The sequence below is a fragment of the Lampetra fluviatilis genome, chromosome 33 (assembly GCF_964198595.1).
Source record: "Lampetra fluviatilis chromosome 33, kcLamFluv1.1, whole genome shotgun sequence".
Classification (NCBI taxonomy): Eukaryota; Metazoa; Chordata; class Hyperoartia; order Petromyzontiformes; family Petromyzontidae; genus Lampetra; species Lampetra fluviatilis.
The window spans coordinates 1,745,016-1,771,142 of NC_136307.1; the positions used below are offsets into that span (position 1 = coordinate 1,745,016).

Below are 26,127 nucleotides of genomic sequence, written 5' to 3' on the forward strand. Positions count from 1 at the left end.
GTAACAGAATATATTTGGATACAAAATTTAAATATTAACGTGACAATTGTAATCACTCAGACATGTATGCATTTACATCTGAGTACAGCAAGAAAATTAAAAGGCCACACGATAATATTGAGAACAGAATACTGCGTTACTAAGGAGTAGGTTTTCACAACTGTGCTGTTAATCTAACCCAAAGTGTTTTTGAAATGTGCCGCGTGTATTGTTCGGCATGATATTGTTTGCGATGAAATCGGACGTTTCGCTCCGCGCGGTGTCAGCTTCTTCAAGAAGGAAAACATCAGATATAATAAATAACACGTGGTGCAACCCAAAAACAAGTCGGAGAGATATACTGAATTAAGTTAACATTACAGGTTCAGTACACCATCAGCCCAGAAGGTTCAGTACCATCTTTATGGGACCTCCAGACTGGTTGTCTTACATACAGACTGGCCCCTACAATAACGTCGAATATCCACAAACGGCTCGGGGCCATGAACAGAGATGAATGCACTGCAGTATTTGTTGAACATGTGGACGCATTGACTTTTGACCAAATTATAAGGCTCTTTAAGGGCCAAAGGCAACAAAAGCTTGTTTCACGACAGCCACCTGTCAGCGTACGCTTGCTGTTGTCGACGTTTTAAATGCGCGAGCGTGAACCGACTATCATTTGCCTTAGGGACCCCATCTGCGGGGCATTAAAAAGCAGCGCGAGACGTTACAGATTCGCAGCAGGAGGCAAACGTCATTTCAACCGTTTCCTCACCTTTTGGACAACTTGTTGCGTTTTTGTTGTCGTTGTAAAATCAGGCATGTGGAAACAGCTTTGAAAAGAGAAGGGCAAAAAGTAAAGGGGGAAAGCATATGGCTTCCCCACTCTCCCCCCCCGCCCCCCGCCCCCCCCATTTCCAAACACTGGGTGGGAATCTAGCCAATCTTTCCCTGGTGTTCCAATGCTCCAAAACCCACGGGTACATTTTTCCTGAGATATGCCCTGGGAAGGTGGAATTTCCACTGATGAGGTTAGGACCATTAAACGGAGATAAGCTCCATATCAATGCTTGTTTGCACACAGAGATATTTTGTTTTATCTTTTGTGGATTGGTAGATGTGCAATATGGACAAACTCCAGACGGACAGTAACTGCTATGGTCCAAAAATGACCAAATTTCACGCCTAGCAACGCAGTGCAGTGTTTTCCATTTTTAACAAACATCACCTACGAGGTGTTTATTATACAAACCAGATTTTACACGTTGTCAACTGTCATACATATACAGACATGCCAGTGGAGATATAATTTTGAGCACCACCGCTCCAAAACAACAGAAGCAATATCTCCGTTCATTATGCAAGCAAGCTTCGATAAATGAAAAATACAATGCTTAACAGTGTCTGCAATTCACCAATTCAAACTAATCAGAAAACACTGCAAACGGTTGTGTTATATCCAAGAAATTGAGAAATTTCACGGCAAAGTGGCTTCCAGAATAAATATGGAACAGCAGGGCATACGATGAATCAAGCCACTTGTATTTTGCCGACAGAATTGCTTAACCGTACAGCATGACCACATCTGTGGGTAACTCCTCGTAAAATGGGGATACTTTTTACATTTTGCTGGACGTACACCTGCAACATCACGTGTACACATCTGAAAACGTTATCACTTCATTAATAAAACCAAAGGGTAAAGGTGCAGCCCGGCAATTTCTTACTCATGCAACTGCCGGTGGAAAGGCCTCAACTACAGGCAGCACAAGAGCCCCTCTAGAGGGCATGTTTGGCCTACACGTCCACGTTGGTCAGATGTCTTGGAAGAGGTGGCAGTACCTACACTTCACCCCACCGCACGTGGCCTACCGATCGACTGTGGTGAAACCATCTCTTCTGCTGGATGGACAGAGGCAAAGTGCCAGGATCTCGGAACAGTAACCTCTGGATTGCAACTGCAGTGTGTTATCCATTACACCACAACTGCATCCTTTGACCAAAAAGCTCACGAGAAAAACAAGTGCAGTATTTTCTTTATATCTCTGGGCGGTGTAGCGTCTGAGTGCTAGCAGAAACAATTTTTTTAATAGCCACAGGAAGGCGGCATAAGAGGAAAGGGATCGTTTTCTTTAAAACTGTTTGGTTCTTTATTGAAAGCTCAAAGTTGAATACCTTTCTTTAAACCATTTTATATCACGCTTTGAAAATTAGATTTTTTTTTATCAAGTCTAAATTAATGTATTATAGTGGTGTGTGATGTGTATTATAACTTATTTATATCCGACCGACTTATTTTATATACATCTTAAGTGGAACTGATATGCTGCTATCTTGCCAGTAACCCCCTTGGAAATAGGATATGAATCTCAAGGGTTTATCCTGGTTAACTAGTGATAAGGTCATTAATAATGCAACCTAGAATCATGAAAAATGTATAGATAACTGTGATAAAATTTCAATAACACTCAATGATATGTTCACGAAAATATGCGCCTATTATGTATAATTCTCTTGCAGATAAAGGACCTCTAATTCAAGCCACATAAGAAACAAAGGAAGGCCTAAAAGTGGGCCTCAAAATATCCGACCAAAACGAGCCGTGTAGAACAAGCTCGCTAAACAAAAGAAAATAATTCACTCGCTGAGCAAGAAGCTTAACTAAAGGCTGAATGGGGGAGTGAATACTGAGACTAGTCCACCTCATCGCTCTTGCTTGTGACAGGGAGGCGAGGAGGGTGAGTCGTAAACTTAAATATAAATTTTTTTTTGATACAGAGATTACATACATTGGCTTCTACTGGACGTACACTTTGTCACAAGTCCTTGCCACCCTCTTCGTAACGAACTTGGAGATGTCAGCAGTGACTGTTGAATCGTAGCCTTGGAAGCAGCTGTAATTTTATAATTACTAATTTATCTGAATATCCTTTGAGGCTTCATGAATAATGGGAAGCTATGTGGCATCATAAGGCCACATGTGTGGTATATAGTAAATGACACGCAGATGTTTACGCAATCATATTAGTATCCAAACTATCATCGCAATTTATTAAAATATGTGTAAATGGAATGACTTAATTAAATATACCCATGTCAGAATATTATTCTATTATATTTGTGTTACAATTTTTTTCTAAACACATGGTAGTAAAATGTATGACGAGACTCCCGATTTCAGATGTATTTCATACACACATATATATATTTTTTTAATGTTCAGTAAGTCTTAGAAATGTCACATTTTTGACTGGAATAAACGCCTTTTACCAACGTTGTCATTCCATTGCCACAGAAGCTGTAAAGGATATCATATCCGAAGCGGATAACGTCGCTTTGCTTGAGCGAGACGTACGTTTGATCGGGAACCAGAACTTCGTTAACAAACGTCTGAAAGAAAAAACAAAAAAAACAAAGTACGTGAACAAGTGAACAGAAAGCCACCGCAAATTTCCATTGCATTACATTATTGATCAGAAAAGTCGTTTCATCTCTTCCCGTCATAGCAGCTGGAAACCAACGTGATCACCAGGACAACACTGGAAATGAAAAAATACCCCAAGCTGTGCATTTTTGTTAAATTAAATAAAACACATGGCTGTAAGAACATCCAAGGCCAAGTTCTATTATGTTTCAACTTACAGTCTGCTTTCAAATAGATACTTTTTTTTCAGTTCAACTTCTAGTTATTTTTCTTTTGCTTTTAATATATATCAGTTTCATTGAATAATAATAGCTCTTTTATTCAATCCAGAGGGAGATGAAGGCCTCTGTCCTGCCCCCACCACACCGTGTTGGTCACGTGGGGTTCTCGTCTGTGCCGTACCTCAACACGAGGATCAGTGGGGGGTTCGTGAAGGGTAGCCCAGGACCGGTTTCGATATATCACTCGCCTACTGATGTCATCCTTGGTCGGGATTCGAACTCAGGTTCATATGAATATAATGCATTATCCCATTTGTTGGATACACTTTGACTTACGCTGATTTACATAATAGGAGCACAATGGACGAAGATTTGTCTTTTATTCTGAAAACACTGGCAGGTGCAGGTTTGATAGGTGAACCCGTTGTTACGTTTAGTTTTAGTCAGACAAACAATAAACCGGGTCATCCAAGACTTGATGTTGACCTATCAGACCAGGTGTTGCTTTTATTCAACCTAGCTCATGGCTGGTGATGATTACTGAATCAGCTGACTTCATGGAGACCTTGGCCAAAAGTAGAACCCAAGTGGAATAGACCAAAGTAGAGTGCAGTAATCACTTCGCAACCATTTCCTACTTTATACTGATAAGAAAGTGTGCACACAAGCGTTCGCACAAGCTGAAGACACTCACAAAAATAAAAAAAAATATCGACAAAAGACCGTGTTGCTCTCGTGGCCGCCGCCTCATGGAACCTATATGACCCGGTTAAAGGGCACCGAGGGATGTGAGGTTACAATGCATTCTCCTAAAACCCGGCGAAATGTATCGCTGTGCCCGCAGCACTCTCGTTTTGAACATCTTGCATTTTTAACACCCAGCTCACCCTTACAGTAGCCTCGCTCATCGTGTTGCTTGAAAAGTGACGCAACAAAACAAACAGCTCTTGCCGATACATGCCAAGGCCGCGTATGCTATATTGTCCAACGCAAGCAAGAAGCTTTATAGCTCTCCCATGTGTTTTCGAGCTGTGCCGCATGTCGTTCGGCATGATGTCCGACAACGTTTCGCTCCCGTGTTTTGGGAGCATCTTCTCACTCTCTCCCTCATTTATATATAGGGTTGCTTGCTGCTTGCTGCTGCTGGTGTTGCGGCTTCTTTCGTGTCAAGAATGCGATATAAAAGATAACGAGCTGCTCAATTCAGTTACCGAAGAAGCTTCCAGCGGGTGGAAGCAAATGTTGAACAACACATGGCGCGACCCGAAAACACGTGTCAGAAAGCTGTACAACAGCACAGCCGCGAAAACCTGGGCGGCAGCAGCAACGAAGCTTTGTTTTCTCGCGCTGAAGCTTTGGAAAAGCGTTGTAAAATTAAGCACGGACAAGCCTAGCGGGGTCTTGCCTCAAGCTGTTCAACTATCTCAACGAACCCACGTGTTAGCTTTAACTATCCAGGTGAACCAACAACGAACTTGCACTTACGCCGTTGAGGCTTCCCAGGTCCTTGAGCACGTGCTGGTCGTGCACCAGATCGTAGTTGATGACAGCGTGCTGTTTGTCCACGCTGCGCGACTGTTCACACACACACAAGACGTGCAGAGAGCAACACACGTCAGTTTCCTTTGACACCGCCTGCAGTGGAAAGTCGTCAAATGCAATTTAAAACGCATGGTTACTTCTGATATTTTAGGTTTTCCCCACTGAGACTTTAAACACTTTCAAGTAGAGAGCACGCACAGTGATGCTACATATTCCCAATTAGGTCAATGAGCTAACCATTCCAAAGTACAATTAGGCATCTTCTTGGTTCTTTCGGTAAAGTCACGTATTACTAATAAAAAATAAAACATAATAAAATAATAAAAATAAAACATAATAAAATAATTATTTTATAATGTTTTATTTTAATTATTTTATTACTTCCCTTCTACGTGACTTTACCGAAAGAACCAAGAAGATGAATCCCTGCAGTCACGAAAGCTTTAAATCGAAATACAATTAGGCAATCAAAATAAATCAACAATACAATTCTGTAATACATAAAGAATTTGCAAATACAATGTTTTCACTTGAAGGCTCCATTTCCTTCATATTGTATATTGTTTAATGCGATAGCACACACAGTTACAAATGACCGTCATTACTGCTGGCAGGGGTGCGTCTATTCATATTTTAAAATGAAAGGCGGAATTATAAGGTGTAAGTGCAAGACGGAGAATAAAGTTCCCCATAATTATTGTCCTTGGCCCTGCCATGGACAAGTGGAATTTCCGCCACTGGTCCAGTGCCACTGAGACGAGCTTCACACCGTCGCTCGCTTGAGCACGGAGACGCCGAGCTTCATGGGCATTCATTTCTGGCTTTAATTGAAATTATTCGTCGGTTGAATGTGTAATGTAAGTCCCTATGAAATTTGCTGGAGTGTAGCGATCAGAGGCTAGCACCCTGACCGCCTACGTATATCAGGTTTGATTCAAAATTAGGACGGTTATTTTAACAACTCTATTAAAAACTTAAATGAGCTTCTTTATTCCGCACAATTGACATGAAAAGTACAGTGTATGGTATACATACCATGGCATGAGCAATGTATAAATAAGCATTTTTTTTCTGTTTACAAAAAGCAACTGGTTACATCTATAGACCACAACCACATGGATACACGCGTCACCTGAAAGTCAAGAGATCAAGTTCATTTTCAACACGTGTAGGCATTACGATGGAGCAAACAGAATGATTTTTTTAGCCCCTTTTGTAAACAAAGCGAGCAACCGAGCAACGCAGCAGCTCCACACAGCCGCAACACGGCAAGGGCGGGGAGCCCATTCACGACTGGGGCACGGGCAGGTTACGGCATCACCAGAGGCCATGCCCTGGCAACAGCGTCCCTGGAACCCAAAGACTGACAAACACGGCCGCTAACGTAACGATGCTGGGTAACACAACACACCCGAGGAAGCCCAGAGAGACACCAGACTACAATATGGGACCTTTCTTGGCAGTATAAAAATATAGCAATACGTTTTACCCTTTCTGGCAATGAAACAGTTGTGTTAAGATGAGAAAACACCAAACAGAATCCCTTTTCAAGGAATCCTGTCTGCATTAACCACACGTACTTGTGGTGAACACGCAAACAAAAAACATCCTCTGATAACACCATTGGAACCTCATTTGCCAGTAGCAAAATATGATAATTGTTTTTTTACCCTTTTATCTGGCAACAAAACTGACACCTTTTTTACAAGGAGCCATGTTTACATTGACCACAATACCAGCAGTCAGAATGCAAACAAAAAACATAACTCGGATAATGTATGCACTGTCCTTGAAATTGAAATTTGTTTGCATTCTGACTGCTGGTATTGTGGTCAATGCAAAAATTACTCCTTGTAAAAAAGGTGTCAATTTTGTTGCCAGATAAAAGGGTAAAAAAACAATTATCCTCTGATAATATATGAATTGTCTTTGAAACTGATTGGTCCACACCCGACTCTCATCGTATCACAAAGTGTAGTTGGGGAAAAAAAAGAAAAAGTTCAAGCGTTTACGATCTGCAGCGTCGGTGTCAATTGGCTATCAAATATCATCGTCAACACAAAACACAGTACTCTAGCACCACGAGTAATGGAACGAATTCAATACCAGATATTTCCTGAGCGCAGTTTCACCTATATAGCACTGCAACAGCACTGCAGCAGAGGCACATATTGAACATATGTATGGCAATCAGCCACTTCCTGCTTACATGGCAAATATTTATCCTACAACTGTAATCACTCTCACATTTAGTTTAAGATAGCTAAGACCGAACCAAAAATACCACATTCGAAAATAAACCGCAGGTAAAAAAAAAGGTAAAAAATACTACCATAATTGTGTGGGCCATAAGGTTTCATAAGCAAATGCCATTACACTACAAAGAACTGGCAAACTACTTTGCAAATCAAAATCAATCCGAGCTAGCTAGTTTGTAAATTAACAAGTGAAAAGTCTACCATTAATTCAAATACATGGCCAAAGTTTTGGCTGATGCCGTCACAGCACGAACAGAAAATAATTCGTGGGCGTTACAGCACACTGGACTTGCAATTCGGAGGGCACCGATTTGGTTTGATCTCCTGGCGCAGGAGTTTAAACAAAGGTGCAAGTTTCTTAAATCCCCCGGCTTCTATCCAGGCAGCGATATAAATGAGTGCGCTACAGTTCGTCGACCAGCAGTTCACATGTGGTGGGTTAAAGTATGGATACCTCTACCGCTTCCGAGACATCTGGCCAATGTGTTAGTCGGCTAAAACACTCGCTAGAGAGGCTTTCTAGAGCTCCCTCCAGTGGAGGCTCGTCCACAACCAGTGGTGTGAGCGAATCATTGGATTCGTAACACCCAATAAGAAGGCACACTCAACGCTTTCCCATTCTTATGACGTATGTGTGCGTGTACGTCATCAGTTTTTCTCCCAATTCGTTCCGACGATGTTTACATACGTAAAAGGCCATGTGGGAGGGTGTGTGGCACAGTTTGGTGCCAGCCATCACGGAGTGCAGTCATGTCGCTATAGTTCTCTGCGGGGAGTACAACGTCTTTAAAAACAGCGGTGGTATGCCTCTCTAAATAAAAGTAACACTGAATGGCTTGCGCGTTCCAAGATTGAGCGTTCCAAGATTGAGCGGTGAACGGGACCCCACCCAGCAACTTGCAGACGTCTCGGAACGGGAAAGGGTTAATAATCCTTCAAACAGAGAGCCTTGTGGCGGATCAGTCGACCTGGAGGGCGCTATACTGCCCTGCGCTGGCCAAGCTTCTGGGTGAGTGACGGCGAGAAGCATCTCCATTACAAGACAGCGCGCTTAGCTACAGCTGCCTTATGCAAAGCGACTGCCACAGGCAAGACACTTTTGCAAATTAGGGCGGGGGAAAACGAAATTCTGATCTTCACGGTTGTTGAATATATGAAGCCTAAATTTATTAACCACACAATGCAAAAACAATGATACAAAAAGTGGCACACTTTGGAAATGAGAACAGTGGGTCACATAAAAACACTTGGGAAAAAAACTGTGAGAACACCCAATGTCTTACGAGGTCCTGCAAAAACTAATTAAATTTCTATGAAAGGTTAATATTCAAGTACACACACACACATCAATTTACCACGTAGGCTTTCGCGACCAATGTCTGACTGGCACATGACAGCACGACTTTAAATATCCAACAGGGATTTTCGTGTGAAAGCGTTGGGTGTTCTTTTGTGGATTTACTATACCAGACTGGCCAAGAAGGAATGTCATGTCAGCTGACTTGCACAAGGCAGTTTGGGAGGTGACGAGGGAGGGCAGGGAGGCAGTGATAAAGGAAAACGAAATGAAGCTGAGAAGGGTGTGGGGGCTGGGAGGCTTGGTAAGGGGTTCATATTCGAAAGGTCCCACAATAGCTTCTTTCACATTGCCCAGGGTAAAAAGAAAACAACACTAATAGTCACGCATCAACTCCACAGACCCGTCGAGGCGGCAGCTCCGAGTTTAACAACGCATAATCGTCTAAGCAGTCGCAACGAATGGCGAGATTCATGCGTGTAGGGCATACAGATTCGTGTGCGATGATAAAGTTACGTGCATTTAGAGCTGCAGGGTACAAATCCAGGCAATGGCCATGTTTTAAAAGCAGAGAAAAAGGAAGAAAACATTCATTATTTAGTTTTGAATTGTTTCCTCCCATCGTAGCGCAATACTCCCATGCATCTTATTGTATGACGTTAAAACACCAAACTGAAACGTTTTACAAGGAATAATGTCTGCATTAACCACAATACTTATGGTCAGAATGCAAACAAAAAACAATGATGTGCATTGTTAAATATGAATCCCTGCAGTCACGAAAGCTTTAAATCAAAAATATGCATTGTCTTTGAAACTGATTGGTCCACACCAAAGACAACTTTCTTTCGAGCCTAGTCTCAAACGGTGTTAGACCAGAGGACGCCAAAAGGCGTACAGCACAAGGACAATGCCACTATCAGAGTAATGAGGGCTCGGGGTGAGCAGCTACATCATGGGACCTCCTTTGCCATTACCAAAATATGAAAACAGGTTTTCCCTTTTGTTGCCAGAAAAAATGGGAAAACCTATTCTCATATTTTGGTACTGGCAAAGGAGGTCCCATGATGTAACTGTACCTACATTTGAAAATGCACAGCTATAAAAATAAACAGACATACAGTACAATATAGTACCGTATGTGCAGAAGTGGTTTCGCGGTTAACACAATGACCTAGTAATTCCCAGCCATGAATGAATGTATGTTGAACTACAGTTGCACCGTACGCAGCCAACGGCGCTAATCTAATATCACTGGTGAGCCACATCTTAACCGGTCGTGGCCTCCCCCTTCACCAAGCCACATACGGTGACATAAGGTCATATGAACCATCATGGGTGGCATGGCAATGGCAGCTTTTTATTTGGCTGTGAATTGACAATGGACTTTCAATTAATGTTATCATGCAGCACGTTACATTATTTTACATGGAGCGACTGCCTCGGTGTGATGCAACCTAAATTCACAATGTTCCCATGTTCTTGGTTTCTGATCAAAACTGGAATGTCGTCAATAATGAAACTTCTGTCCATCCAACATCATAATAGGTCATGTCCATATTTACGACCTGTAATCGTCATTTAAGCATTCATTAGGGCATTTAGGCACCCCCACCCCTTCCCCCCACCTCCCTCTTTTTTTCTTATACTACAGGGTTGTAGAGTTTATTGAAACATACTCTTAGGTTTTTTCGGTAAAGTCACGTAGGTAAAAAAATTATAAAAGAAGAGAAATAAAATCATAAATCACGACGTTTCGGAGGCAACACAAGCTTCCGTCTTCAGGTGGAACAGTCACAGCACGATTGCTGTATCAAGTAAAGAGAAATCCCAAGAGACCCGACCTTGCATATACACTGGTTGAGGGGGGAGGAGCCAGGGTAGGCCCCTGAAAAAACCTAAGAGTATGAATCCTTGCAGTCACAAAAGCTTCAAATCTAGAATTTATTGACACAGTTTTGAAACACGCGGTTTAGAAATATTTCCATTGCACTGTAAGCCGTAATATGTTTGTACTGGTGCCAACCCCTTTTTCCATACCCTCTTTGTGTACCAGAATTGTTTTGTTCGTAAAATATTTTTGGGAAAAAAGATATATTGCCATTCAGAAAATTAAACATTAAATTAAGCGTGCAAAGAAGCATGGAGAGTTGTACGCTTAGAATTAAGTCGAAAGGCAGAATGAGGAATACAGGGATTTGGAGAAGATGCGCGCACAGGCTCTGACCATGGCATCGTTAAATATGTTGGAAAAGCAAGTGGGCTTGGGCTGCATTGTTCACTTTCTGCTCTGAAATACATTTGTACAAGACGAGCTCATTCTTTGTCCTGCACACCGGCTCTCCATTGCAAAAGAGTCTTTCTCGTCTCAATCGGCTCTCACCTGGTGATAAACACGGTGCAAGTGTGCGGGTTAGCTCCTCCACCCACAGAGCCCTAACGGCTGGCTTTCACCTTGCACAAGTGCGGCACTTTTTACACACACACACACACCATGTTTGCAAACGTTTGCCGTCTTTGCTCAGCAAGAATATTTTGTGTAACTGAATAAGTGGCAATACATTCTCCAAATAGTGGCACACACTTTTTTGTGGACAATGCCAAGGGGATTTATTTGACCTTCAATTAGAAGAGAAAGCTGTGTATGTGGTTTCCATTGGAAATTGCCAAGTCAGATATTGGGCAAAGGTGGCTTCAAACTGATGACCACTGAACCCACAGCCAAGCGCATTAATAACGTGTATATTGTGCCTCTCTGCAGTTTGTAGTCTAGGTTTTTTTTCTGTATTTCGATGTGTTCAACTTTATTTGCCTCCATTTCTAAATGTTTATACCTACCATTGTGTTTTAAAATATATATATACAGTAAAACCTTGGATTGCGAGCATAATTCGTTCCGGAAACGTGTTTGTAATCCAAAGCACTCGTATATCAAAGCACTCGTGTATCAGTTGTGATCACGTGACGCTCGGCAGACAAAGCGTATACACGTGCTACTCGTATTCCAAGACCCCCACTCGTTTATCAAATTAATATTTATTTTTAAAATGTGCTCGTCTTGCAAAACACTCGCAGACCAAGTTACTCGCAATCCAAGGTTTCACTGTACAGTATTTTAAAACTTTCTTCCTCGTAGTGGGTCTTTCTGTTTTACCCATCATCCTGTGTTCAACGACTACAATTCAGCTGCATGGGGTTTCGCGGTTGTTCTGCGATGTGTACATGTATGAACTTCGTTCGCTTTCCAGCAGCGATTACCGTGCGGTAACAACCCGAAAACACATCAGATGTGAATCCAGCAAAGTGATTTGAAGATATGGACCGACTGACCGCACTCCTATTTAGCACGTTTGGCTACATGCGGTGTGAAAGAAGTTCAACATATACATGACAACGTGGCAGGTGCGAATTATGTGGCGCGTGCGTGCTTACGTGCAGCACGAGCTCGCAGTCCTCCCGTCCAGCGAAGATGAGCTCACGTGGCAGCCGGTGCCTCGTGCCGCCTGCACCAACCAGGAACCACCACGTCACGCTCATGGCTCCTCCCGAGTCTCCGTTCCGTCTACACCATCCCTACAGCAATAGCCAGACAACGCCAAGAGAGAAACGTCGTACGAAAATAAGGCGACATGGTTGGTTGTTAAAAGCTGCATAGATCAGTGGTCTTCCCTGGTTGAATATTGTTGTAGAATTTTTTTTACCCGCTGCCTACGTGCCCGTAAAAAGCCGAAGCTAGTTATGGCAAAAATGTTTATAAAATTGACGAGTTATGCTGCCACAAAGATAATGCACTGCCCTGAACGTGGGTGTCTCGTACGATTAATGGCCTCATAAACCTGACCTCCAAGTGGCTGAATGACAGCTGCTCACTCAACTGCAACCTACGTATCCCTCGATGTTAATGCATTCAAACATGCTCTCAAATGGGGTTTTTTTTTGTGATACTAATTGCAGTAAACTGAGTAAAAAAAATCATCTCGTCAGTTTGTATTTTGGCAACAAAAAAAGGATAATTCCCTTGGTTACGTTTGGATTAACGGTCACCGCGGCCATCACGAGTGTGAAGGAAGCTTGCGCTGCAGCAGGGGGTGACGGTGACGTGCAAAGGCAATCCATGAAAATAGGATGTGACAAGAGGAGGAGACAAAGCAATTGAACAAAGTGAACGGTTAATTTTTATTATGTTTCTATCTACGTGACTTTACCGAAAAAACCAAAGAGCATGAACAGAGAGCCGAAGCAAGGAGAAACACCGCCTTAGAATATCATCACCGCAATTATTACCATTGTGTATTATTATTACCTTCGACCGTACATATATATAGCTGCAGCAGATACTGCAGTTAGGCATGCTTGCAATTACAGCAACGTTGCATCTAGATAATCTATTTTCAGAGACCAGGTCCATCAAATCTCAATAACCCTCGACACAGCGGGCTGCGAAGGACGAAGCAAGCATCTGCATGTGTCGCCCCGCGGGGGTCTGGACTGTGCAGCGTGCGTTTTGGGTGCACGGCGAATTTCTGTTCGTCACCGATCCTAAATGCAAAGCAAGACCCCGAATAATAAAATGGGGTGGGGGGGGGAATGCCGATACGGTTCTGTAGTTATTTTAACTAAGATAAAAACATGAACAGATTGTTTGGTGATGCTGCTGCTGCGTGTGCGCAGTGGTGCACAAACACAATTGATACATTTAAAAAAATAAACACAATTGTCATTAAAATATAAAGCAATAAGGTGGTGTTTTTGGACAATGGTCCTCGTTCATTACATTTTACAAAGGAAGGTTCCTCGACACGCGAGCGAGCGATCTATGGTGCTGGAAGGACAATGACCGGCAGTAGAGGGGGGGGGGGTTAGAGACGTTTGTCCATTGTTACAATTGCCGCGCCAGGAGATCGAATTGAAATGGCGACCTCTGGATCACAAGTCCACTGCGCTAGCTAAACCATCACACCGAGTCCGTAGTTATTTTTGATATCACACTAGAGTGACTGTGGTAATTTTCTCCATGGATCTCTCCACCTCTAAGGAGGAATAAGAGGGTGGGACATTTCCCCGAAACAATACAAATATAAATAGCGGGTGATGATGTCACCCATTTCAGATTTTTTTTATGCGGTGTTTTGTCCCGTAGCCAAGTGCACACAGCTCAGGGTACTTGCCTCCGTCTCGCCAAGAATAACTACACGAGAGCTGTAGTGCAGAAGGTTCATCGGCTGCTTCTCACATGGCTGCAATTAAACATATTTCGTATCCTTAATAATCCGCATTACCAGTGAATGCATGGGACCACGCTAAGTAGCATCGGGGATCCCAGAGTTAACAACCTACACAAATGAGTGCGAGTTGGTGGTGATGCACTTGCACCCTTGAGCCAGTGGTGAAAAGTCGACATTCCTATTGCTGGGACCAGACCTGTCTCTCCATGTTGTCGCTCCCTGTTTTGTTGTGGCCTTTTGTTTCTTCTGTTATTTTTCTCAATTATTTTGGCCGTTTTCTCATCATCTTTCTTTCTCTCCTATCCATCTGCTGTTGTTTTTCTGTAGTTTTTTTGCACCTTGTTTTCATACTTTCCCTTCCCTTTGTGTGTTCCACTCCCCACCTGTCCCTGTTCTTTCTCTCTCCATCTCTCATTACTCTCCATAATAGAGGTTTTTGAGTTAGATCGCGTAAGCCTACGTGTTGAACTCTCATTACTCTCTCGTTCTTTGTACCGTAATCCCCTCCATTCGTTTGTCTTGCTTCTCTCTTCTCACTGTGTCTCCGTTTTTAACTCTGGGCCTTTCTTAGTTTTTTTTTCTTAAAATACAGTTGGCTATGGTTCTGACTCAAGCCAGACACCTAATCAACAATTCAACCGGACAGCAATACGGTTGTATTATATTCCCCCGACAAGCACATTGCACAGTAAGCAATCCCACAAAGCGATGCATCCCACGACATTGGCGCAGTTCAAGTGCGAAAGTGCAGGAAGAGCTCCCGAGCCTGGCGTGTTTGTCGCGGGTGCGAGTCATTTTTGACGTCGCCTCGCCGCCTCATTACGTAGATGGACAGCGCAGTGCCAGCCAAGGCAGAGTTTGTAAACGTGTCAGAAAAACCGTCGTACGATGATTCTCCCACGCACACACTCTGTAATAATCGCGACTGACACCACATCAGGGTCAAAGTTGCCCTCCGTCCATCACGCATCGGATGTGAGGGGGCACAGTTCAATTTTCTCAGCAATAATGCCTCAAAAATCCACGTCAGTTGGCCCATTATTACACGACTAGAGTATTCATTTCTAAATTTGAAGCTTTCGTGACTGCAAGGAATCATCTTCTTAGGTTTTTTCGGTAAAGTCACGTAGGTAAAACATCAAAATGAATGAAAATAAAATAAAATAAAATCAAAAAATCACGACGTTTCGGAGGCAACACAAGTCTCCGTCATCAGGTGGGACCGTCACAGCCAGCTGTATTCATTTACAACATATCGTGTATTTTTTTTTTCTTTAAGTTGTCTTTCCCAAAATATAAAAAAATCACTGAGGAAGGTAAAGTAGATGCAAAAAAAAGCATTGCACTATTTGAGTTCTCAACTATCTGCATAAGCACTATTCTGCAAAGTAAATGTTACGTACATTAGACAAATGTAAGTGAATGGCTCGACAGAGGGAAATAGTATTTCAGGGAGATGCTTGAGCATGTTTGAGAATTAACCTAATGCAGTAGTAACCATTAGGGATGTAACGATGCATTGATTTGACAATTAATATTGACTTCAAAGAGAAACGTACGTGCAGCAAATCACGTTTAAGAATTTACTTTTTTTATGCCTATACGTTGTGTGTAATAGGTCATGTGACAACTACAATCGCGGAGATGTTTAAAAAATGGTACTGCCAAATCAAATTGTGACACTGAATCCCAAAAATGTGTCGAATATCTTGAGAGGGGCTAGGGGAAGGTGGCGGGACTATTTATTAAACCCCGAGAAGACATGACCTTTTGAAAAGTTAAAACATTCACACCACAAAAGAAAAAAAACGGAATTTCCCCAATCATTATTATCACAGATGTCGCTGCTTCTGCCAGAGTGGAAATGCCTTTAGGCTCATGAATCGTTCACGCACTGCCATGCACTTACAGACAGGCGTGGAAGAGCACGCATTATCCGGATTATAAGACAGATGGAGGGGTAATACACACCCCAAACTTTTGGGGTCATTTTGAAAAATTTCATTTTTTCCTGAAATATACGACATCCAAAAAAACTGGGCAACAAAGGTGTAAACTATTAAGTTATGAAATATAAGAGTGAAGTGTCAGAGAAAAGTGTTTTATAATTCAAAATATACGGTCATCTAGAGCATGATCTTCCAGAAGGTGGCTATGAACAACTATTTTAGAATAGTTTTCCGTAAGATAATGTAGTCTTACCAGAATTAAAAAATAGTTTTGTTGCAACCAGTTGCAAGTTTCAGCCCACGCATTAAATTATAAGATACACCCTACTTTACATGGCCCCTTAGTTTTCAATAAAGTGTTATTTTAAAACAACAACATACAAGAAACACAAATATTCCATAGTGACAAACACAAACATATGCAAGTTGGTTCGGAATCAATGGAGATCAAATCCGGTTCAGAAATTCTTACAATTTACAAAGGTAAGTGGCCTCGAATTCCCAATGCTGCAAAAGAATTTCCTTCGGTTTGTTCATTGTATAAACTGAACACACTGTATAATTATATATCTGGGTCAATTTATTCTAACCACATTCATTACCCTCCAACGTTCATGCAATGATCAGCCAACAATGCCATCACACACAGAGTTTAGTATGTGGCCATTTTATTGGTTCAATTTATTGTAGATTAAAAGTACTTACTGTAGTTAAAATGAAAAGCAAAGAAATGTGGGTGGCAGATCGGCTATGTACAGTGTGCTATGGCTAGTTTTTTTTTATGACAGACTTCTCCATTATTGGTAAATGAAATAGTGTAGCTTGGGATGCTCTAGTCCAAATAATAAATAAATCCGAACATTGCTGATTCAATCTCCCCGCACAACAGTTAGCAAAGCGGGCAAATTTCTAAAATCCCCCACATCTGTCCACCCCGCAGGCCAAGTATGGAGGGATAAAGTGTGGGTACTCTGACCTCTTCCAAGACGTTTTGTCAGTGTGGAAGACTAGGCCAAAATACCCTGTCGACAGGGCCTACGTGCTCCCCCAACAAATGTATTGTTTAACCAGGTGATAACTCAAGTGCTTAACCCGATTATATCAACACATCCCCTCCTATCAAACGTTCCATATTTAGCACCATTAAATCTCCTTTGAGTTTTCCCATTCGTGTTTACGCAAAGTTCACGTTACACTGCACTACACTTTGCATTGATGTTTCCAAGGTGGGATCAGAGATGTTCTGGATTGGCACTTCTTATGGCCAAAAGGGTCACTCCTTCTCAGTGGAAGTACCAAGACTTTCAAACTCATTTCCGAGTTGAGATGCATCTCAACTTCAACTCTGTTGGGCTTTAGGAAACAATGCAACTCCCCATTGTTCACCTTTGCTCTCGCTGTTAGGGTGTGAACCTGGGAAATAAAAGATGGTGTGAGAGAAGTCATCTTAGCCGCCACTCATTATCTGCAGGAGCTTCATTACCCATTGAAACTCTTTTTACTGGTAGGAACCTCCTGGTTACACCAGCCCACAGGGGATTATTGTGTCCATCCGTCCGTCGTGCAGGGAGGGGCTGGGTGGGGAGGCACTGGGTGGGGAGGGGCTGGGTGGGGAGGGTGGGGAGGGGCTGGGTGGCGAAAGTGGGGCTGGGTGGGGGTGGGGAGGGTGGGGCTGGGTGGGGGTGGGAGGGGTGGGGCTGGGTGGGGAGGGGCTGGTCACCCCGTGGTGCCCTTATAAAACTCAACGTTTAACCTACTCACGCCGGCTTGTGCCCGCCCTCACAGTCGGCCATATTTGCGGAATACACCACGCCGCCGTTGACTCTGGTCATTGACCGAGCAACCCAACGTTCCTACCAGCTCCCTCCGCAGGAATGTGTTATCTACCGTGCTAGTCTTAAAAAAAAACACAAAAAACTCGTGGCTTTTCCTATGGACAAGTGGCATAGAATCACAAATGACCCCAAGAATAATAGGATTCACATCACGATGAAGAATAGTTATCCTGCATGTAAGGTGGCTTGAGGTATACGAAACAGAATAAGGAATTAGATGCTGCGCTCACGTATTACTGCATATGCACATCAATTATTGATAAACCAATAAAAATACATATGCATGCACACATACAGTAGTGCTGTATGTCGACTGTCAAGTGAACCATTGTTCGACCCTAATGTGATCACCTTTATTATGGGATAAACCTGAATACACCAATTGTGTTTTCACACTGGCAGTTCTTGTATTAATGTCTCAGCCAAAACATTCGTGCAATTTTTTCAAATAAGGAATTTTGGCAAAGTCACAAACCCTCGATGGACCAGTGTATATCTAATCACAGCGCAGTACTGTATATAAATCCTGCTCGTGAGAAGCTAAATCGTTGCCATAAGTCTCTATTCTTATGCTTGTACAAACGTCTGAAACACAAATACTGTATAAGCTTTAATCTAAACCTTTTTCCATATGCAAATTGGTTTACATTTTCACAACCAGATGGAAAAAAAATCCTCTAAGCCATCACGCCACAATAGCTCTCTCATTAAACGTCACTTCATTAGAAATGCTATGAATTCAGATAGATTCCAAGACTGGCATATGGGACCCCAGACAGAATTACAACATGTAATACCAGTTTGAGAGTGATATGCATGTGTTGATTGATGTTAATTATGCGAAGCATATTGGGCAGAGGGCCTGAGCGTATTAAAGCGGTATGAGAAGGCAATGAGATAAGATTGAAGCAAAATTTTACTGTGTCACTCCACCACTCGGATCCAAGCCAAAAAAATGAATCGCATAATGAAACGCTAGTGACATTTTTTTATTTATACTGGTAGGAACCTCCTGGTTACACCAGCCCACAGGGGATTATTGTGGCCGTCCGTCGTGCATACAAAAATGGGAGGGGTGGGGCTGGGTGGAGAGGGGAGGGTGGGGAGGGGCTGGGTGGAGAGGGTGGGGAGGGGCTGGGTGGGGAGGGGAGGGTGGGGAGGGGCTGGGTGGGGAGGGTGGGGCTGGGTGGGGGGTGGACCTGTGTGGGGAGGGACTGGTCACCCCGTGGTGCCCTTATAAAACTCAACGTTTAACCTACTCACGCCGGCTTGTGCCCGCCTTCACAGTCGGACAGATTTGCGGAATACACCACGCCGCCGTTGACCCTGGCCATTGACCGAGCAACCCAACGTTCCTACCAGCTCCCTCCACAGGAATGTGTTTTTTCATATACATTTACCAGATACCACTCTTAGATTGAGGCGAATGCAAAAAAAAGTGACCATCCTCTTCTCTGTCCTCCTATTAACCAACACTGTCCAGTATTCCTGTTTACCAATCCATTCAAATTGATCTGCGGAAAAAAGATTTAATCTCATTGTAAATTCTTACTGTTATCGAGAATTATCTGTGGATAAGGGCAGTCGCCAGAAAGTGGCAAGACATGTATCCCATTATCCACATTTATAACCAAAATTAAATGAATTGTCGCTATATTTGGTCACGATTCGATCCCGTTAATTTTTCAACGCTGCAGTTAACGAAACGTCCCCTTGTGACTGGAGGGGGTCACATTAAACCATTACATACTACATACACAAATTGAAGAACGTTGATATTTGCACGTGCCATTCGATACATGTATCGTGCACTTAAGAAATTATATTAATGGAAGAATCAACGCATCTTTACAACCCCGAGTATATAGCACAGTGCTGGACTCAAGGGTAAAATTTCACAATCGGGCTTCTCAACCCCTCCCAGACATCGCCTCCTTCAGCGAACAACAAGCATGGGCTCTTTCATGTATGTGTAGTAACGCTTATGACTCGTTCACACCGGAGTTGGAGGCACACTTGTTTATTTAACACCACACGTTGTGACATACACACTGAGGGGGTATCGGCCCCCTCACCCGTCTATCTGAGGACACACCTCTAGGCTAACCCTAGCCTGCCTCTGAGTCCTCCTCTAATGGGCTAGGGGAGGCTATCTTGGCCCGACACTGGTCAGTCGGGCCCGGTACCCAGAGTCCAGACCAGCACTGGCTCTGGCTCTGGTACCACGCCACTGGCTCGAGCCTGCGCGGTCCTGATAAGGACGGCGTGCCAGGGGGAGACCAGGGCTCTATCTAGGACGTCTTCCGTCTCCTCTTCTTAGCTAACACAACACTCCCGAGCCCCTCGATACATTCCCCTTTTATACCCAACCCCTCCCTGAGGGGTGGGGCCCCGGGGGATCATAATGACCGAATCGACCCCCCAGGGTGTCTGGCGCGGACGTCGCAGAGGGCACCTGCTCGTGCACACATGTAGCCCCGCCTACTGTGTTTGTTTACCATAGGCTGCCATGCATAACGGGCTCTCTCTCTAACACCCCTACATCACTCCCCCCCGCATAGCATGCAGCCGTCCCGGCTGCCAACATACAAAAATTTGACAATAAAGGTGCCTTCACCCCCTGACCGCGCGTGTGCCTCACTATTTTTGAACAATAACAGGAACCAGAACAAGAACGCAACAGCAAGATGAGAAAACAACCCGTCGCACCCCCCCCGAATAAATACGAATTCCGTAAAAAAAACAGCCTATATACAATCAGCAGGGAACCCACCACGCACACACAACACACGGTGAAGCCAACATATGTACATCCGAGGAGTGGGGAACACACCACCCACACAACATCCAATGAACACAACAGCTATGTACACATTTTCCGGCCTCACAACAGTTTGCGCATTTTAGCGCGCGTCCTTGCAGCGGGCCCCTCACACGGGGTAACCGCGTGTGGCGGACCATCAGGTGGCAATTGTCCGTCTTGGGGTGAGCATTCATCCGACTCCGCGTGACCCTCGGTATCCGCAGGAGGGGTGATTGGGCGTGAGCCCGTCACTCCTGATGCACCTGAAGGTGGCACAGCCGGCAAGGCATTAGGTGAGAGCGACGGAGACGGACCCAGCGAGTCGGCCGACCCCCCACATGCTTGGCCACGCGCGTGTGAAGTGTGATTGTGTACCGCAGAGAAGGGTTTTAACCTAGAGGGGTGCACGAACCATCGCCGCTTCCCCCACTTGATGCGCACGCACTGCGGTCGTAACACCTCCACCACTTCCACAGGGCCCCGCCACGGCCGCACCAGTTTAGAGGAGGTTGCCAGTGGCACCTGGGGGCAGTGCAGCCATGCCTTGTCCCCCGGCTTCCACTGCAGCATGTGCGCTCGACTCAATCTGAGGCGCTCATTCGCCTTCTGACGGAGGTCAGAGTTTTGCATTGCAGCATCCCGTGCCTCGGTCAATTTGTCCAGATTAAATTTAACGTGGTCAGCCAGATTAGTTTTTCCCTGCGGCACGGGGATCTGCAACTGGGCACGAACAGGCGGGTCTGGTTCTCGGCCGTACATGAGGTAAAAGGGAGAAAACCCCGTAGCTGCATGGGGTGCCATCCGGTACGCCGCCAAGACCCCCTGAATTTGTAGGTCCCAATCCGTTTGCGAGTCCGAAACTTGTTGTGATAACATGGACGTGATGGTGCGATGCAACCGTTCGACCATCCCGTCAGTTTGTGGGTGATATGGGGAGGTCCGAATTTTCTTTGTGCCCAGGAGATCACAGACTTGTCTGAGTAGTTTACCGGAAAAATTTCTGCCCTGGTCGGTCAGCAGCCTCTCCGGGGCACCTTTGTCCAGGACATAACCCTGAACAAAGGCCTCCACGATGGCTGCTGCCGACTGGTTGGCCAGAGGCCAGGCCATAGGCCAGCGTGTAAAATACTCGACACCAGTCAACAAATATCTATTCCCCCTGGGGGTGGCGGGGAATGGTCCCAAAATGTCCAGAGCGACCAGCTCGTTTATCCTGGACACTTTGATCGATTGCAAGGGCGGGTTAGACTCCCGTGCCGGCGGTTTGCGTTGTGCACATCGAGGGCATGATCCCAACAAATCCCCAACATCCCTCGTCATGCCAGGCCAATAAAAATCAAGTTGCAGCAAGGCGAGAGTCTTTTGGGTCCCCAGGTGTAGGAGGCGCTCATGAGCGGCCCATACCACCCTGCCCCGCAACCCAGTAGGGACCACCAGCCGATGTCGACGCGACTTCCCGTCCCAATGCATCAGCAGGCCTTGGCACATTTCCCATGCGTCGGAACCACCTCTTTTTCCCCCCGCCGCACCGCCAACGCGACGTCGCCACCCGAGGAGGGACACATCCTCCATCTGGAGGCGCCCCCAGTCAATGACGGGCAACCCCAACAGGGAATCTTTGCCCTGTTGTTCGATCGAATTAGTAACTACTGTATCGTCGTCGTTGGCGGCCGCCAAGACAGGAACCGATGTGTCCCCTGGAGGTCTGCAACGTCCAGACCCCAGGAGGCATGCACACTCGGAGGTGGTTGGCAAGCGCGACAGAGCGTCCGCGTTGGTGTGGCGAACGCCCTTACGGTATGTGGTTTGGAAATCGTAATCCTGGAGGACCTCCAACCATCGGGACAATTGTCCCGATGGCTGTTGAACCCTCAGGGCGTACTGCAGTGCCGCATGATCTGTGCGGACGGTGAAATGCCGACCGTACAGATATGGGCGATACTGTTGGATGAAATGGACAATTGCCAACAGTTCCCTACGGGTGACACAATATCGTTGCTCCGCTGGAGACAACACCCGACTGCCGTACGCAACCACACGTTCCACGCCGTCAACCACCTGGGAGAGCACGCCCCCAATACCCGTGTTGCTCGCATCGGTGTCGAGCAAGAATGGTTTTGAAAAATCAGGGTAAATCAGGGGAGGAGCGTTTACCAAAGCGTCCCGAAGGGAGCAAAAAGCAGCTTCCTCCTCCTGACCCCAGCAGAACCGAACCCCTTTTGATGTTAAAGCGTGTAGGGGTTTTGCTATAGTCGCAAAATTAGCGACGAAGCGTCTATAATACGACGCAAACCCAATAAAACTCCTAACCTCTCCCACTGAGGTGGGAGTCGGCCAGGAGCTTACACACTGCGTTTTGGCGGGATCGGTAGAAATACCTGAGCGTCCCACGATGTGCCCCAAATAACGCACCGACTCGCGTAACAAATGGCATTTTTGGGGCTTAAATTTCAAATTAGCAGCCCGCATCTTTAGGAAAACCGCCCGCAACCTCTGGAGATGTTCATCAAAAGTTTTGCCAAAGACAATAACGTCATCCAAATAAATCAGGCACGACTCCCATTGCAATCCAGCCAAAACCAATTCCATCAACCGCTGGAAAGTTGCCGGCGCTGAGTGTAAGCCCATCGGCAACCGGTTGAATTGAAACAGGCCGTGCGGAGTACGGAAAGCAGTTTTAGGCTTTGAATCATCGTCCAGAGGAAGCTGCCAGAATCCCGAAAGTAAGTCCAATGTGGAGAAGAATCGCGCTCCCGCCAAGGCGTCAAGCGATTCGTCCATCCGTGGGAGCGGGTATGCGTCGGCAACCGTAATTTTGTTAAGGCGCCGAAAGTCAACGCAAAACCGCAACGAACCGTCCTGCTTCTTAACCAGGACGATCGGCGCTCCCCAAGGGCTGTTGGAGGGAGAAATGATGTCGGCGGCTAGCATGTCATCAACAGCCGATTTGACATGGTCCTTTTCGGCGGGACTCAACCGAAAAGGATTCTGGCGTATTGGCGCGCTGTCACCCGTATCAATATGGTGACGCAGCAGATTAGTGCAGCCCAAATCGTATTTATCCCGACTGAAAACGTCGGAAAATTCCCTTAGTAGTGTCTTAAGACGTTGACGCTCTAAATTTGACAGGTCCGTCGATCCCGCACAAAGCGCCTCGAGCCACCCTTCATCGCTGTCCGAATGTGGTCGCGGTGCAGGGACAGCGCCGACATGACTCGCGACGGGTTCCTCACAGGGCACCGGCGTTGCGTGAGCAAGCACGGTCCCCTGTGGGACCACCACCGTCTGCGAGCCCACATTGAGGACCGCGATGAAGGGTTCTCCTTCCCCTCTCACTATGGTCTGGGCCGGGAGTAAATCAGGTCCACTGACCCCGGCCCTAGACGGTCCCAACAGAACCCCTTGAGCCCCAATGCCCTTAGCGAAGGGCCGCCGAAGTTTCAAGGGAATCAACATTTGCGCCCCCGGAGGAACGCGCACCGTTCTATCTACGAACGCCGGCACCGTCGCGAACGCCGTCCGGCTCGTAGCGGGGGATGGCAGAAACGCCATGCGTCGGCCCGATGGGAGCTCAATGCATCCCTGGTCGATTAATATCCTAATCGGCATTTTGGCCAGGAAGTCCGTCCCCAGCAGGCACGGAACCGCCAGCGAGGAGGAAACAAAAATCGGCCCAGACAATTTAATATCCCCGACACAAATTTGGGCACGAATTTGTCCGATGATGCCAAGTGAACCCCCGTTAGCAGCAAAGAATGGCACGTTAACAGGCATCAAAGGACGGCTTTGGGCAGGGAGAATGTTATAAATCAACTCCGAAATAATGGTCGCCGATGCTCCTGTATCGACCAGGATGCGCACCTCGACCCCATCGATGTGGCCCACAACGGCCGACGACCCTGACGACGCGGCTACAACCCGATGGGCCAACACGGACCACTGGCTGGGTTCAATCTGAGTACCCAGAGCGGTGCGTGTTGGTGCCATGGTACGCGATATTGGCCCCCCCTTCGCTGCGGTGTTTGAGTGTGTGACGGGCGTGTGCGTGGGCCAAGCATGAGGGGTGCCGCGACTCGCCGGATTATGATGGTGGAGCTTGTGACGAGGGCCAGCGTCCCGTTGAGGTGTCGTCCTGCGCTGCCCAGGAGAGCGGCACCCCGAGGCGACGTGGCCCCGGATGCCGCAGTTGTAACAGCGTGGAAGCGCTGGTGACGACGATGGATGTTGTAGACGGCTTGAACCGGCCCGGTCCTCCCGTACTCCCGCTCCATGCTGCCGTTGATGGTCGATGGCGCAAACCTCTTCCGCCGGGAGGGTGGCTGCAGCGACGGCACGCCCGCTCGCCGCCTTGCTGGCCTTCCGTCGTTGAGAGGACAGGTTTGCGTGGAGAAGACGGGCCGCTTGGAGGGAGCACATCTCTGCATCGTCCTGTGCGACAATGACGATGTCTAAGTCGTCCGCCAGCAAAAGTATCTTCTCTGTCACCATGGCGTCGACACCCTCGTCATCCATTCGTGGAAAGGCCTCCTTCGCCAGTGCCAGGAGGCTTGTGCGGTACGCCAGGGGCGACTCCTTCGTCCCTCGCTGGCGATCGTAAAAGAGTTGGCGACAGTCCGATGGTGGACCATATACCGCCGACAGCACCTGCATCGCCTTCCGCAGCGTGGAGCGCCTCTCCTTCGAAGCCGATGTTAGAGTGGCGAGGGCGTCGCTGTCGAGAAGTGCTGGCAGCGCGCGGAGAGCCTCGGCGTCTGTCCACTGTGCCATCTCCTGGTGAGCGAGGAAGCGCCGCTGGAAGCCGCCCCAGTCGCCATCCTCGCCCACAAATTCCTTGAGTGGAGGTAGCCGCTGATGTAAGGCAGCGGCTGCAGAGGAAGAACGCACTCCCTCGTCCGCCTCACTCAAGTCAGCGTCGGCACGAACCAGCGATGGCATCGCCGGTCGCACCCGTGGTGACGTTCCGCCCGTTGGTGGTGACGCGGCAGGTACTGTACTCCCGCCGTTGGACGCGATGCTTAGAGCGGCCACGCCCTCAACAGCAGCTGCGGCGATGGCCGGAGTTTCAAAATGTTGCTCCGTGGAAATGGCGGGAAGGCGCTGTGATCGTCGGCTGCCGTTGCCCCGTGGCGGTCCCGCAGCCCCCAGCTGCGTGATGGTGTCGAGCATGGCGGCTGCGGCGTACAGCAGCTCGGTCAGCTTCGCGTGCGCCTCCCTCAGCCCCTCCATCGACGGCTCCCCTTCCTCCAGCTGCTGTGGCGTGGATGCGCCCAGCCCCGGCTGGTCGATGGCATCTTCAGCCGTCTCGGGCCCTCCGACTGCAGTGGTGTCTTCTGCCTCTGGTACCCCGACTCGAGTCGTCCGGCGTGTATCCATGTTCGTACTTTGTTTCACTTCTGACGCCAGATGTAGTAACGCTTATGACTCGTTCACACCGGAGTTGGAGGCACACTTGTTTATTTAACACCACACGTTGTGACATACACACTGAGGGGGTATCGGCCCCCTCACCCGTCTATCTGAGGACACACCTCTAGGCTAACCCTAGCCTGCCTCTGAGTCCTCCTCTAATGGGCTAGGGGAGGCTATCTTGG

At 46.5% G+C, this 26,127-nt stretch overlaps 1 protein-coding gene across 3 annotated transcripts in view; it reads right to left on the minus strand.

Annotated features, from left to right (window-relative positions):
- LOC144943929 (centrosomal protein of 170 kDa-like) overlaps positions 1–26,127 on the minus strand; it is an 84,991-nt gene that overhangs the window by 49,959 nt on the left and 8,905 nt on the right. For all 3 annotated transcript variants that reach the window (XM_078871806.1, XM_078871804.1, XM_078871805.1), the window contains 3 exons: positions 12,157–12,297; positions 5,113–5,202; positions 3,292–3,372 (listed from right to left, as the gene is read on the minus strand). In XM_078871806.1, the coding sequence (XP_078727932.1) occupies positions 3,292–3,372; positions 5,113–5,202; positions 12,157–12,261 (276 nt within the window). In that variant the 5' untranslated portion in view covers positions 12,262–12,297. The remainder of the gene's footprint in view (positions 1–3,291; positions 3,373–5,112; positions 5,203–12,156; positions 12,298–26,127) is intronic.